The 15941-nt window shown below is 43.4% G+C and overlaps 1 protein-coding gene across 1 annotated transcript; it reads right to left on the reverse strand.

Annotated features, from left to right (window-relative positions):
• Window positions 1-1964: 1964 nt before the first annotated feature.
• LOC119360685 lies at window positions 1965-7666 on the reverse strand. The gene is made up of 3 exons (XM_037626217.1): window positions 7606-7666; window positions 3556-4334; window positions 1965-2313 (listed from the first exon to the last, which is right to left on the reverse strand). Exons 1-3 carry the CDS (start codon window positions 7664-7666, stop codon window positions 2281-2283), a joined length of 873 nt encoding a protein of 290 aa, XP_037482114.1. The 3' UTR covers window positions 1965-2280.
• Between the last annotated feature and the right edge of the window lie 8275 nt (window positions 7667-15941).

Here is a 15941-nt window from a genome sequence, read left to right on the forward strand (position 1 = left end):
ATGGGCCCCGTAGGGCCTAGATCTGGGCCGATCTCCGCCGCCAGGATGTGCCGCAGCGCCACCCCACCGCCAACGACGGCGCCGCCATCCAGCCGATCACCCAACGAGGCACCCCACCGCCAGCAAGACCGTCGCCGCTTAGGAGCACCCCCCGACGCAGCTCCGCCCCACGCCAGAGAGCCACCGGGAGGGGAAAGGCAGGAGGACCGCCACCACCAGCGACCCCGGGGCCAGGCCGACCGCGGGCGCCAGCGACGGCGGCAGGAAGGAGGGGAAGAGGGGGCTGGAGGGGGGAGAGATCGGGGCGCGGCCGGCCGCCCGCGGGGGCGGCGCTGTCGCGAGGGGGGGAGGGGGGAGGGGGGATTTCCAAGTTTACACAAGTTATCTGTATGATTTTTACATTCAATCCGCTGTGATTTTTCTAATCTGGTCAATATAAACAGACTGACAAGATGCTCGGCCTCCAAAGGAATTTCTATACCGCTTCATGTTCCTCTTCATCTGTCTTGGTCCTTCATCAAGCAACATGTTGTTTGACACCACTTCCTGAAAGTTGAACAATATTAATTCTCTAGAAATTCCTTGGGTTGTTTAGCTGCTTGACTGAACAAATCAATAGAATTGGGGCTACATTAACAACACTTTCAGGCCAAAGAGTTAATTATCACGTAAGTTACTTAAAGGCCATCCGAACATATTCCAGGTTGTATGAGGGGTCACATCACAAGACACTTTTGTACAACATGGTGACATACAAAAACAACAACTGATTGGCTTATCTGTATAATTAGAAGAATAGAAGCTTTTCAAGAGATCATCTCTTCAAAGTAATTAAGAATAAAGATAAAGCATTAAACAGTTCCCTTAATTATCACAATGTGATTCTACCTTTTCAAAATATTTGTACGCAACTTTGTTTTAACCACTCTTTAATTCTCCTGAGTTTTAATGATGTAAACTAATTCAGGTGGTAATCCTGCCAAAAATGTTAGATCAATATTGCAAAGAGAGCCTTGTGCCACACTCACCTATGAGTAATGATTAGATAATGTAAGGTAAGGATCCCATAATTCCCCCAAAAAATATATCAAAATAATCCAACAATCTACAAATGATTATGATATACTCGTGGAAGAACTTAGAGATGTTCCCATAAGAAGCAAGATCCCACCTTCTGCCATTGGATTTTGGATAATAGAATGAAATGTATTTATTGAGTCTTCACTGCTGGTACGAGCAAGAAGCACGGGGAGTGGGCATGGCCGAGCCGCAAATAGGTTGCAGCCTGCCAGGGGTGGCGTAGGAACATGCTGATAACCACGAATAGCAGTAGCAACAAATCAGCTCAACTCACCTCACTCTGTAACAGAAAAATCACACCTACAATGGAAGCAACATAAGTACGTCACCATCAGTCCAACACCAAACCAATGCGCATTTAGATATGCGGACCAGCTATTTTGATGTGTTCACTGGAACAATGTACATTTTCGGGTATAAAGTAATGGTTGAAAATAATGCAGAATAATATTCTGTAGCTTAATATACAAAGGACAATGAAAAGATCATTATGACAGACATGGGAAAGGTTTCAGATAGGTTCTATATTGGTGCTCAGAAAGCCACTATCTAGCTCAGAAATTCATTTTACTTTTGATAGCATCATCGATTTAATCTTGTTTTTCTCAAATGAATAACAATTCCTTATTGTCACCAACTACACAAAAGGAAATGTGAATAAAAGGTTGCAGTAAGATTTGAGGGAGAATACTTCCAGGGAAGTTGGACCCCTACTCTCAAATGGCTTGATGTTGTCCTTATAAGTGGCATACTTGACATAATGATCACGCATAGGTAAAAAAGGTCTGCCAGCATGAATTTCAAAACTGTGCTAGTCCTTGTTCAACACATCAGAATAGCAGTGAGAATCAAGATAGCTAAGAACCACATCCTAAAAGCAAGCATTTTCGTGAGAATGAGCAAAAGCGCGCACACACGCATATCCTAAACGTAGTTGAACAGCAAATCAAGCTACTGATTTCCATCATATGGCAACTCGAAAAAATCATAGGTGGCTATGTACTACATATATCCTAATTGACGTCCAACCAATGAAGTCACATCACATTAAACACCTAATAATCTTTATCCACTTGGACTAACATATCAAGACCAAAGTCTGCTCACAATGGGTGACCGGAGTCACGTATCTAAGCAGTGATTGCCAATGTGTGGCCACCAGCCGACTACCGCTGCAGCTTCCATTCCTTGTCTCCCTGTTCACATGTACCAAGCAGAAGCATACATATCTACCTATCATGAATGGATTGTAATCAGCAAGCAGCAGCCTTCTCTATGTAGATGTGTAACAGTAAGCGAGTAGCAGCATGAAAAATCAGTAGTAACAGGTTGCTGTTCTCTTCTCCGATCTCTCTGTATATGGAATAGTAGTATAGCACAAAAGAGCAGCAAATTAGCAAAAGCAGAGCAGCCTCGGCAAGGCAACATACCTCTATAGAGGAAGACTAATATTTTTTTCTTAACTCAGATATAAAACCGCAATGAAGTGTATAACTACCTCTTCTTATGAATACAAATATTGTACAGTAAATAGCAGATTAAATTACTGTGATCATTATCTCCATTATACTTGTACAGCGAGCATATATTTATATACACAAGAGACATATATTTGCAAGTGTTTCTTACTGTCAACACCTAGCTGAGCTAAAATAAGTAGACCTAATATGAAATTCGAGATGGGCGTATATCACAACAAAGACGTACGAAAAGTTCCCATAAGAAAAAGAACTACAAAAATTTCATTGTGTACCTTCGATGTGTATACACCAATACTTCTATCAGTGACCCAGAGTAAAGATTAGGCTTCACCTTGCTATATTAGTGTAGAATACAAATAATTAAGGACAAATAGAAAGACTACCAACAAATGGTGTTTATCCTGCTCTTTCTTCGTGTAGAACATCTACGTGAATAAACATGTGTTCAAACTATCTAAATTTTTCTTCTGTTAGCATATAGTAAAATTGAAAAGACATATACGAACAGAAGAACCAAACAAATCTGTATAAGATGACCAAAAATGGTTGTTTACTACCAAGTTGCAGCAAGATGATTTGAAATGTAAATCAAAGGGATCTGAATTCTGAAGCTGCTTATCGCCTAAAAGTGGAATATGAGTAGCACATTGTGTGCAGTAGCCAAAGGGGTCTATCCCCCTCACCCTCATGTCACCAGCTAATCATATTGGATAATGCAAAGTCAATTAGACAAAGGATCAAACTTTTTTCTTACATGTAGTGCTTCCTGCAATCTACCGGTACTGTGGCAACTCCGGTTGAATCTCTCCCGTCCACAACAACCGCAGTCAATTAAAAATCACAAACAGAAAAGGGGTAAGCAGCAGCTAGACCATTCACCAATTGTAGTAACTGCTTCATCTTAAAGGTGACACAACTTCAACAGCATAGCAAGCAAGCAACCAGAAGCAAAAATCTTAAGCAACAACAAAGCTAAAAGTTAAACAGCACTCACCGGTGGACGGTGGTGTTCACAGGGGCTTCTCCTTCCCTGGAGGCCACGCTGAAGTGCTGTAGGGATGATGTTGTGCACTGGAGGAGCAGAATTCGGGAGGAGGATAGGGCGCATGTCGATTTGGCTCCAGAAACTCGTCATCCTGAATGATTGATTTGGCTTGGCCCCCGCCTCCCCAATCCCTTTTCTCTCTCCCGCTTGTAAACACAAACTGCTCTTGCTCTGTTTTGGTTCTGCAATTAAGGATTCAGGTCCTTCGACGCCGAAGCCGAACCTCAGAGTGTCGTCGCCGGCGACGAATTCGACCCCGTCGAGCCCGACCACCTCCTCCACCACGGGGGCGTCGGGGCGGCTCCAGTCGACTGCCCCATCAGAGGCCCACGCCAGCGCGACCGTGGCGCCCCCCGCGCGGGCGCGAAACTCGTAGCGCTGCACGGCGCCAACGAGCGCGTCCTCGGCATCGAGCGGCCAGACCCGGACCTCGGCGTCGAGGTCCCAGCCGTATTTGTTGGCAACGACGTCGACGACGTCGTCGAAGAAGGTGGGATCCGGGGTGGGCGTAGGCGTGGGAGGAGGCGTTGGAGGTGGCCGCGAGCGGGGAGAGCGAGGCGGCACTGGCGGGGGTGGGACTGTCTCCCGTGGACCAGGCGGCGCAGGTGTTGAGGAAGAGGAAGCCGAGATCGCCGGAGGACTATGGTCTGAGTCGAGATTGGGGCAGGCAGAGACCCGGCGTTGCGTCCGTCCATTCGGGTCATGTGAACGAGCGAATCGTTTTTTTACTTTTTTTTAAAAAGGGGGTTAATTAACCAAAACTTCAGGGGTCTTTATGAAAAACGCCGCGATAGTGAACCCGGAGACCCAATCCATGCTTTATTATTAAATTAAGGAGAGACTAGGACATATACCCGTGCGTTGCAACGGGAAAAATAAATTTGCTAGCATTTTGGTCGATGTGGCTACACCAAAATGCCTACCAGTAACACGACATCCAGGCGGCAGAGAGTCACCAATGTTTAGAATTAAAAAGGTAATCCTCGGCGCACGACATCGACACACAACCAAACACGTCCCTGTGTCCTTCGTTGCATGTTCCTTCCAGCCTACACACACAATCTTTACTAGTACACACGTCCCTCTGTGCAGCGTGGACCAAGTCCCAAATCAATCCTTGGTTTCATCAGGAGTTTAATCACCCTCTCGTCCGTTGTCACCTTCCCATTTTCTAAGTGTCTTGTTGATATTACAGCCAACTTGCTAACCTATATAAACGGGTGGGAATTGTCTTAAAGGAGGAAGTTGGGTTTATTTCACATTAAATATCGATGTTTTTTAGCCTATTGGACTGGTGATTATGTTTTTCTCACGTGGCTCGTGACGCCGAAAAGCCTAACAACTACAGTATTATTTGATGCTCAAATAGGCCCAACGATTTTATTAAAAAAAAAGGCCATGCAAGTAGCCTTTAGTAATGTATAGAAAGGCATCTTGTCTGTTAAGGAACATGTGCTCCCTCACTTAACTCATGTCTTGTCTATTAACGCATAAATATTTTCCATGATTATAGGGCGTGATTTTCCCCTTGATTTTAAGTTAATAAAAATATATCCTAAGTTGATAAAAAAGTGTTCTCAAAAAAATTCATCTAAATATACTTAAGTAGGATATTGTTTTACATATTTTATTCTAACAAATACATTGGTACAATTGGAATGTAACTAAGATTTTCATTTATAAATTTGACATTTTACGTTAATGTTTTGGACTTGCATGAAAGTATTTTGGTTTCCCATAGGCCTGTCTCTCTCCACTTTAGTTAAAAGAAAAAATAGAGCTAGTACAACCTACATTACCGTACCTATTGAACATCAATTAATCAAATATAATGAACGAACTAATTTGTGGATTAATTTGCGCAGACCCGGAGACGTCATCAATTTCTTTCCTTCCTGGCTCATTCATACCATATAATGCAAGTCTCTAATTTATTCTCTCTCATCATACTGCATTTAATTCCTTTCCTTCCTGGGGAATCTCAATCATGGCATGGAAGGATTCATTCTCGTCCTTCCTTATTTCTCTCTCGGGCTGTTTGAATCCCCGCTCTGCAAGCTCTCCTTATTATTGATATCAAAGAAACTCGAAGACATATTTAAATTAGGGTGATTGAATGTTAAAGGGCGAGGTGGTACTATTAAAATGGTGAATCGGCCCTTTTTTCCAAAGACCAGAGCGTCACCGTAGTGGTGGACTTGGCCAGATACCAAACAGAAGGTCGCCGATTCAAGTCTTCGTACCTGCAATTAATTTTTGCCAAAAAAAGAGAAAATTGTTGGGCCAAAGCCCAAGTTGCCCGCGCGTTACCCTCAGGTGGGCCGGCTTGGTTTGATTTTCGAAGGTCAGGCAGATGGAGCCTTGTCATGAGCCTCAGGTGGGCCGGCTTGGTTTGATTTTCGAAGGTCAGGCAGATGGAGCGTTGTCATGAGCCTCAGGTGGGCCGGCTTGGTTTGATTTTCGAAGGTAGATTAGTACCACCTCGTTTATACTACGATTTTGTCTATACAAATCGTAAAAGCGTATTATGACATGAGAAGAAAGCGTATTATGACGGTGAACCCGGAGACCCAATCCGTGCTTTATTATTAGGAAGAGACTAGCAAAAAGGCCCGTGCGTTGCAACGGATACAACATTATTTATGACTCAAAAAACTTTTTGTAAGTATAAAAACAATAAGCTACCTCGGGCAGCGGCATGCTAAGTGGCGTACGGGAGGATCGATGTTTTTTTCCCTACTTATCGATGGTATGGTGAGCAATTTCCTTTAACTTCAGGGACTGTTTGAATTGCTGTTGAGAAAAGGCATCCCTCCCTTTAATAGAAGAATGTTATTGGAAAGAATTACCTGACGTATCCATTTGCGTGGAGAGTTGTGGTACTCCCTCCGTCTAGGTGTGTAAGTCATCTTACGAAAACCAAATAATCCCAAAACACTTAGGCGCGGTGCATTAAATTCTACCTCGTTTCTTGTTTCTTGACATATCAACCAATAAGAGATCTGGAGTGTGCATGCTTTTAATGACTTGAGACTACCAAACACGACATGCATTGGTTAGTTCATTGCATGCAATGCTATTAATTAGCAATTGAACATTAAGTTCTTTCGTTTTCCCCTCCTTCTTGGTCACGGTGCACAACCTAAGATGACTTACTCACCTAGACGGAGGGAGTACCAAGGATTCGGTTACTGGGCCGAAGATTGTCTGAATAGATCGTTATGTACCAATACACAATAATCGCCATTAACTCCAATATCTTTTAATTCATTGGATCTCTCTTAACTTCAGATTTCTTATACCTAGTTTATATCTTTCCACTTCCAACAATACCAGAATATAATCCTAGTCCATGCAATTTTGAAAATCAGAAGAAATATCACAATTTTGAGGATATAGACATATATATAGTGACCACAATTTACCATGCTACATAAAAGCTAAATTTAAGCCTGAAACTGAGCATATCAATCATGGTGCAACTTCTGCACCGTGGCCTTTATCCTATGCCTGCCCACCAGAATCTAGTCATTTAGTTCATCTCTATGCCATAAATAACAGAAGTTCATAACAAACTGAGGAAAACTGAGCTATGAACTAATTAAAGGAAGCTTACACGTTTTCCAAGTGAAATCTGTGTGGACACAATTTTTTCCTCTATTTCTTTTGTGGACTCCTTGTTTTTTTCTTTTTTGCAGGAGACTCCTTTGTTGACCTAAAGAAGAATTAAAAAATTAGAATGAAATTAAACGGACTGCTTTCTTAGAAGGATTTGGGTGGAACCATTGCTAAGTTGATGAAAAACAAAATTAACTGAGAAAAATAAATTAAGGGGTCGCTTTGTTTTATAGATGGAGTCGTTGAATTTTTTTCATTGATGTCCAGAAATACAAAATAAACTACAGAAAAATTAAAGAAAAGAGACAAAGGAACTGGAGTTCTCCTGTATAATTCATGAATTTGGTATAGATATAGCTATTAGCACAGTCACACACGTACCACGGTACCTGGGTGCTTCCTCGTACTGCAAGACTGGAGAAGGTAGAGACAGCATCGCCATCATAGACGAACGACAAGGAGAGCAGTCGCCATAGGCTCTGGCGAGATGACGGCCGCCGTGTAGATGGCCTGCGGTCTCTGCGGAATGCCGCCGAGTATATTAGCAACTTAGCACGCGCACGCACGTACATGAGCCACATACAAAACTGCACACGGTTATGACGGACACGTACAAAAGAAACCGAGAAGCCAGTATAATCAGCGCTAAGGAAGATGACGCGGTGTGGATGGCTCGGCTATATGGGAAGTTCATTGTGCTGTCGCATGATTGTTCTGCCCGTGGTTGGGCACATCCGCACATGCCTGCAAGCTGGGAATCGAGGCGGGGTGGTTTCGTTGTGGAGATAGCCGGCGGCGATGACATGGCCTACAGGCCTAGTGATTTGGGCGGTGGGCTTCCCCGATCGCGCCCCTTCGCCGACGCAGAAAGCTCCTTGTCACTCGCGGCCATGGCTGGTCCTCTCCGACTTCTACCACCCGGATCTCCAACCTGAGCTCTGTCGTTCCCCGGTGCGGCGCCATCGTGCTCCGCAACAAACATGCTGGCTCCCTTCGCGGGCTTTGGTCCTGGCGGCAGGCCGACTCGGTTCATGGTGCCTGCCATGCATGGTCTTCTTCCGCGACGCGTGGGCGAGCGAAGGTAGGCAGCGGCCGCCATGGCATTTGCGAGTCGAGCTGGTGGCGTCGGGGAAGAGAGGCGACGGAGGAGATCGGGACGGCGGCGTGCGCTTGGTGGCGGGTTGGGCTGCAGATTGAACGTGGTGGTCGGTGGCCGGTCGCTCAAGTCGTCAACGATGGCGCTTGGTGCATGGCTCGTGGAACGCGTGGAGGCTTACGACTGTGCGTGGGACAGCGGGGGCGGCGAGAGGCGCAATTTAGTTGGATTTCCGGTCGAGCCTTTCATCTTTTAACAATGAAATTCTGTGTGAAATCCGGGTCGGACACTCATGACTTCTTATTGGAATAGTTCTCGTATAATGATTATGTCCCAAACGTACACGACGACAGCGACGGTGGTGCCGTACACACTACGTCCTATTAATGGATCCACGAACTAAGAAAACGTGGGATGGTTGGCTGGAAACATATATGGGCTGCTGTAATAGTCCGAAAGAACGTGAAAGGACGGGCATACGTGACTATAATAACTTGCAGAAAGAATTATATGATATATATAGATAGATTAGTACCACCTTGGAATTGGATTTTGGAAAAAATATGGATGTGTTGAAAAAAATACTAAAAGCGTAAATTTATGGAAAGAAGCGTATTGTGACGGTGAACCCGGAGACCCAATCCGTGCTTTATTATTAGGGAAAGATAGGGAAAGATTAGGGAGATTAGGGAAGAGATATCTAAGGTATTCCAACTTCTCCATGGTCCATACCTCCCGATACTACTCATAGATTCATCAAAATAAGCAAACAACACGCGAAAAATAGAATCTGTCAAAAACAGAACAGTCTGTAGTGATCTGTAACTCTTGAATACTTCTGTAACTCTAAAAGTGCTACCAAATTAGGAAAAGCTGATAAATTCGTGTACCTGTCCATAGCAAAAAGAATCATATCAAAATCAAGTTTCTGTGAATTTTCAAAACTAATTTACTAAGCGCAAAAATTTCCTATTTTCAGCAGGATCAACACAACTATCACCGTAAGCTATCCTAAAGGCTTAACTTGGCACAAACACTAATTAAAACATAAAACCACATCTAACCAGAGGCTAGATGAATTATTTATTACTAAACAGGAACAAAAAGAAAAGAACAAAAATAAAATTGGGTTGTATTCCAACAAGCGTTATTGTTTAACGCCCTTAGCTAGGGATTGATAATTTTAATGATGTTCACATAAAAGATAAGAATTGAAGCGCAAAGAGAACATCATAAAACACGTGACAAACACATCTAAGTCTAATATACTTCCTATGCATAGGTGTTTTATCAGCAAACAAATTATCAAGACAAGCAAAAACTAGCATATGCAAGGAAGAAGAAAGAGACGATAACAATCTCAACACGAAGAGAGGTAATATAGTAACATGAAAATTTCTACGACCATATCTTCCTCTCTAATAATAATTACATGTAGGATCATAAGAAAATTCAACAATATAGCTATTACAAAACATATTCTCAATAGGATCCACATGCATGTAAAGTTGACACTCTTCCAAAATAGTGGGATCAACATTAACTAAAGTCATGACCTCTCCAAACCCACTTTTATCCAACATTTCATAAGATTGAACATTCTTCAAATATGTGGGATCTACAGTTGAAACTCTTCCGAACCCACTTTCAATAATATTGCAAACACTATTATCAATCTCATATTCATCATGGGGCTTAAAGAAATTTTCAAGATCATAAAAAAGAATCACCCCAATCATGATCATTGCAACAGATAGTAGACATAGCAAAACTAGCATCCCCAAGTTTAGGGTTTTCATATTACTAGAATAATTGACATTAATAGTATTTATAATAACATTATTGCAATCATGCTTTTCATCGAAGAAACTATCAAGTATGGGTGCAATAGCAACAATCTCATGTTTAACATAAGGGACTATAACAAATTTATCTTCATAAATATTGGCATCATGGCCACAAGAATAGCAAGCATCATGTCCATCAAGGGATATTTCAATCAAATCATCGGAATCATAATTATCTATAGATTCATGCATATCATAATTTTCTTCCAAAGCAACGGTCATTCTCTCAATAAATTCTTTGACATAGACATTATGAGCATAGTTTTCATAGCAATATTTAAGTATGTCAAAATTTTCAGATTTGTAGAGAGTAATATCATACTTTTCAATTAAAGAAGCAACTTCATAAGCACCCTTAAAAGCAACGAATTCTTCAGTTTGTTCGATATCATAGTAACTATAAACACCCTTTGCATAAGAAGATAAGATTTCATTATCATTAAACTCACATAGGTAGGGAATGCGTTTTTAGGCTTCTTAGAGCAACAAGTAAAATCATAAATTTCACAAAGATTCCAAGCATAGTGCAACAAACTGTTTATTTGATTCCATAAGAGTCTCCTTTTTTCAGACAAACGGTGACGCACAAAATGAGCATGCTCATCTAAAGATTTTCCCTCAACTAAACTAGTTGGGGTTTCAGCATGAGCACATATAGATCGAAGATGATCCAAGTAGAACACTTTAAGTGGATCCATATCAATAGATTTTTAGCAAGCAAAGATGCAAGCAAATAGAAGGCACATGGAAACACAAACAAAAAGACATACGGGAGAGGGGCGAAGAAAAGGCAAATCTTTTCGAAAATCGTTTTATAGGTGGGGGAGAGAAAAATGAGAGGCGAATGGTGAATAATGTAATGCAAGAGATACGAGTTTATGATGGGTACTTGGTATGGCTTGACTTGACGTAGATCTCCCCGGTAACAACGCCAGAAATCCTTCTTGCTACCTCTTGAGCTTGCGTTGGTTTTCCCCTGAAGAAGAAAGGGTGATGCAACAAAGTAGCGTAAGTATTTCCCTCAGTTTTGAGAACCAAGGTATCAATCCAGTAGGAGACAACGCATAAGTCACTGAATACCTGCACAAACAATCAACAACTTGCACCCAACACGATAAAGGGGTTGTCAATCCCTTCACGGTCACTTGCAAAAGTGAGATCTGATAGAGATAGGTAGACGGTAAAGTAGATATTTTATAGAATGAAAAGTAAAAGATTGCAAAATAGTAGATCAAAAACTAGCAAGATGTAAATGAGATTTAATAAGATGGAAAGGAGACCCGGGGGCCTTATGTTTCACTAGTGTCTTCTCTCAAGATAGCATATATTACGGTGGGTGAAAAAATTACTGCCAGCAATTGATAGAAAAGGGCATAGTTATGACAATATCTAAGGCAATGATTATGAACATAGGCATCACGTCCGTGTCAAGTAGACCGACTCCTGCATGCATCTACTACTATGACTCCACACATCGACCGCTATCTAGTATGCATCTAGAGTATTAAGTTCATAACTAACGGAGTAACGCATTAAGTTAGATGACATGATGTAGAGGAATTAACTCAAGCAATATGATGAAAACCCCATCTTTTTATCCTCGATGGCAACAATACAATACGTGCCTTGCTGCCCCTACTATAACTGGGAAAGGACGCCGCAAGATTGAACCCAAAGCTAAGCACTTCTCCCATTGCAAGAAAGATCAATCTAGTAGGAAACTAACCGATAATTCGAAGAGACTTGCAAAGATATAAAATCATGCATATAAGAATTCAGAGAAGAACCAAATAATATTCATAGATAATCTAATCATAAATCCATAATTCATCGGATCTCCGCAAACACACTGCAAAAGAATGTTACATCGAATAGATCTCCAAGAACATCGAGGAGAGCATGGTAAACTACTCACGCTTCATCCGAGAGGTGATAGTGTTGATGTAGAAGCCCTTCGTCATCGAATCCCCCTTCGACAGGACGCCGGAAAAGGCCCCTAGATGGGATCTCACGGGTACAGAAGGTTGCGGCAGTGTAAAAGTGGTTTCGTGGCTCCCCTCATTGTTTTCAGGGTATAAGAGTGTTGGAAATATGCCCTAGAGGCAATAATAAAAGCATTATTATTATATTTCCTTGTTCATGATAATTGTCTTTATTCATGCTATAATTGTGTTATCCGGAAATCGTAATACATGTGTGAATAATAGACACCAACATGTCCCTAGTGAGCCTCTAGTTGACTAGCTCGTTGATCAACAGATAGTCATGGTTTCCTGACTATGGACACTGGATGTCATTGATAACGAGATCACATCATTAGGAGAATGATGTGATGGACAAGACCCAATCCTAAACATAGCACAAGATCGTATAGTTCGTTTGCTAGAGTTTTCCAATGTCAAAGTATCTTTTCCTTAGACCATGAGATCGTGTAACTCCCGGATACCGTAGGAGTGCTTTGGGTATACCAAACGTCACAACGTAACTGGGTGACTATAAAGGTAGACTACGGGTATCTCCGAAAGTGTCTGTTGGGTGACATGGATCAAGACTGGGATTTGTCACTCCGTATGACGGAGAGGTATCACTGGGCCCACTCGGTAATGCATCATCATAATGAGCTCAGAGTGACCAAGTGTCTGGTCACAGGATCATGCATTACGGTACGAGTAAAGTGACTTGCCGGTAACGAGATTGAACGAGGTATTGGGATACCGACGATCGAATCTTGGGCAAGTAACATATCGATAGACAAAGGGAATAGCGTACGGGGTTGATTGAATCCTCGACATCGTGGTTCATCCGATGAGATCATCGTGGAGCATGTGGGAGCCAACATGGGTATCCAGATCCCGCTGTTGGTTATTGACCGGAGAGTCGTCTCGGTCATGTCTGCTCGGAGACCCGGATGAGATCCCGGACGTCACGAGGAGTTCCGGAATGGTCCGGAGGTAAAGAATTATATATAGGAAGTGCTGTTTCGGGCATCGGGACAAGTTTCGGGGTTATCGGTATTGTACCGGGACCACCGGAAGGGTCCCGGGGGTCCACCGGGTGGGGCCACCTGTCCCGGGGGGGCCACATGGGCTGTAGGGGGTGCGCCTTGGCCTAGATGGGCCAAGGGCACCAGCCCCTATAGGCCCATGCGCCTAGGGTTTCCACCATGGAAGAGTCCATGTGGTGGAAGGCACCCCTAGGTGCCTTGGGGGGGAGGGAAACCTCCCCTTGGCCGCCGCCCCCCCCTAGTAGATCTCATCTACTAGGGCCGGCGCCCCCCCCCATGGCACCCCTATATATAGTGGGGGGAGAGGAGGGATTTACCACCAGCCCCTGGCGCCTCCATCTCCCCCCGTTACGTCTCTCCCTCGTAGTCTTGGCGAAGCCCTGCTGCTGTGACGCCATGCATCCACCACCACGCCGTCGTGCTGCTGGATCTTCATCAACCTCTCCTCCCCCCTTGCTGGATCAAGAAGGAGGAGACGTCTCCCGTCCCGTACGTGTGTTGAACGCGGAGGTGCCGTCCGTTCGGCGCTGGTCATCGGTGATTTGGATCACGTCGAGTACGACTACATCATCACCGTTCTTTTGAACGCTTCCGTGCGCGATCTACAAAGGTATGTAGATGCATCCAATGACTCGTTGCTAGATGAACTCCTAGATGATCTTGGTGAAACGAGTAGGAAAATTTTTGTTTTCTGCAACGTTCCCCATCAGTGGCATCATGAGCTAGATCTATGCGTAGTTCTTCTTGCGCGAGTAGAACACAATTTGTTGTGGGCGTAGATTTGTCAACTTTCTTGCCGTTACTAGTCCTTTCTTGCTTCAGCGGTATTGTGGGATGAAGCGGCCCGGACCAACCTTACACGTACGCTTACGTGAGACCGGTTCCACCGACTAACATGCACTAGTTGCATAAGGTGGCTGGCGGGTGTCTGTCTCTCCCACTTTAGTTGGAGCGGAATCGATGAACAGGGTCCTTATGAAGGGTAAATAGAAGTTGACAAATCACGTTGTGGCTTTAACGTAGGTAAGAAAACGTTCTTGCTAGAACCCTAATTCAGCCACGTAAAACTTGCAACAACAATTAGAGGACGTCTAACTTGTTTTTGCAGCAAGTGGTTTGTGATATGATATGGCCAAAGTTGTGATGAATGATGAATGATCTATATGTGATGTATGAGATGTTCATGCTATTGTAATAGGATTCACGACTTGCATGTCGATGAGTATGACAACCGGCAGGAGCCATAGGAGTTGTCTTTATTCTTTTATGACCTGCGTGTCATCGAGAAACGCCATGTAAATTACTTTACTTTATTGCTAAACGCGTTAGCCATAGTAGTAGAAGTAATAGTTGGCGAGCAACTTCATGGAGACACGATGATGGAGATCATGATGATGGAGATCATGGTGTCAAGTCGGTGACAAGATGATCATGGAGCCCCAAGATAGAGATCAAAGGAGCTATGTGATATTGGCCATATCATGTCACGTTTATTATTTGATTGCATGTGATGTTTATCATGTTTTGCATCTTGTTTACTTAGAACGACGGTAGTAAATAAGATGATCCCTCACAATAAATTCAAGAAGTGTTCCCCCTAACTGTGCACCGTTGCGACAGTTTGCTGTTTCAAAACACCACGTGATGATCAGGTGTTTTATTCAGACGTTCACATACAACGGGTGTAAGACGGATTTACACATGCAAACACTTAGGTTAACTTGACGAGCCTAGCATGTACAGACATGGCCTCGGAACACAGAAGACCGAAAGGTCGAGCATGAGTCGTATAGAAGATACGATCAACATGAAGATGTTCACCGACGTTGACTAGTCCGTCTCACGTGATGATCGGACACGGTCTAGTTAAACTCGGATCATGTAATACTTAGATGACTGGAGGGATGTCTAATCTAAGTGGGAGTTCATTAATAATTTGATTAATTGAACTTAATTATCATGAACTTAGTCTAAATATTTTACAATATGTCTTGTAGATCAAATGGCCAACGTAGTCCTCAACTTCAACGCGTTCCTAGAGAAAACTAAGCTGAAAGACGATGGCAGCAACTATACGGACTGGGTCCGGAACCTGAGGATCATCCTCATAGCTGCCAAGAAAGATTATGTCCTACAAGCACCGCTTGGTGACGCACCCGTTCTCCCTGCAGAACAAGACTTATGAACGCTTGGCAGGCACGTTCCGATGACTACTCCCTCGTTCAGTGCGGCATGCTTTACAGCCTAGAGCCGGGGCTCCAAAAGCATTTTGAGAGACATGGAGCATATGAGATGTTCGAAGAGCTGAAAATGGTTTTCCAAGCTCATGCCCGGGTCGAGAGATATGAAGTCTCCGACAAATTCTTCAGCTGTAAGATGGAGGAAAACAGTTCTGTCAGTGAGCACATACTCACTATGTCTGGGTTGCATAACTGCTTGACTCAGCTGGGAGTTAATCTCCCGGATGATGCGGTCATTGACAGAATCCTCCAGTCGCTTCCACCAAGCTACAAGAGCTTTGTGATGAACTTCAATATGCAGGGGATGGAAAAGACCATTCCTGAAGTATTTGCTATGCTGAAATCAGCAGAGGTAGAAGTCAGGAAGGAACATCAAGTGTTGATGGTCAATAAAACCACTAAGTTCAAGAAAGGCAAGGGTAAAAAAAGAACTTCAAGAAGGACGGCAAGGAGGTTTCCGCGCCCGGCAAGCAAGCTGCCGGGAAGAAGCCAAAGAATGGACCCAAGCCCGAGACTGAGTGCTTTTATTG

Source organism: Triticum dicoccoides, chromosome 2B, assembly GCF_002162155.2.
Source record: "Triticum dicoccoides isolate Atlit2015 ecotype Zavitan chromosome 2B, WEW_v2.0, whole genome shotgun sequence".
NCBI lineage: Eukaryota > Viridiplantae > Streptophyta > Magnoliopsida > Poales > Poaceae > Triticum > Triticum dicoccoides.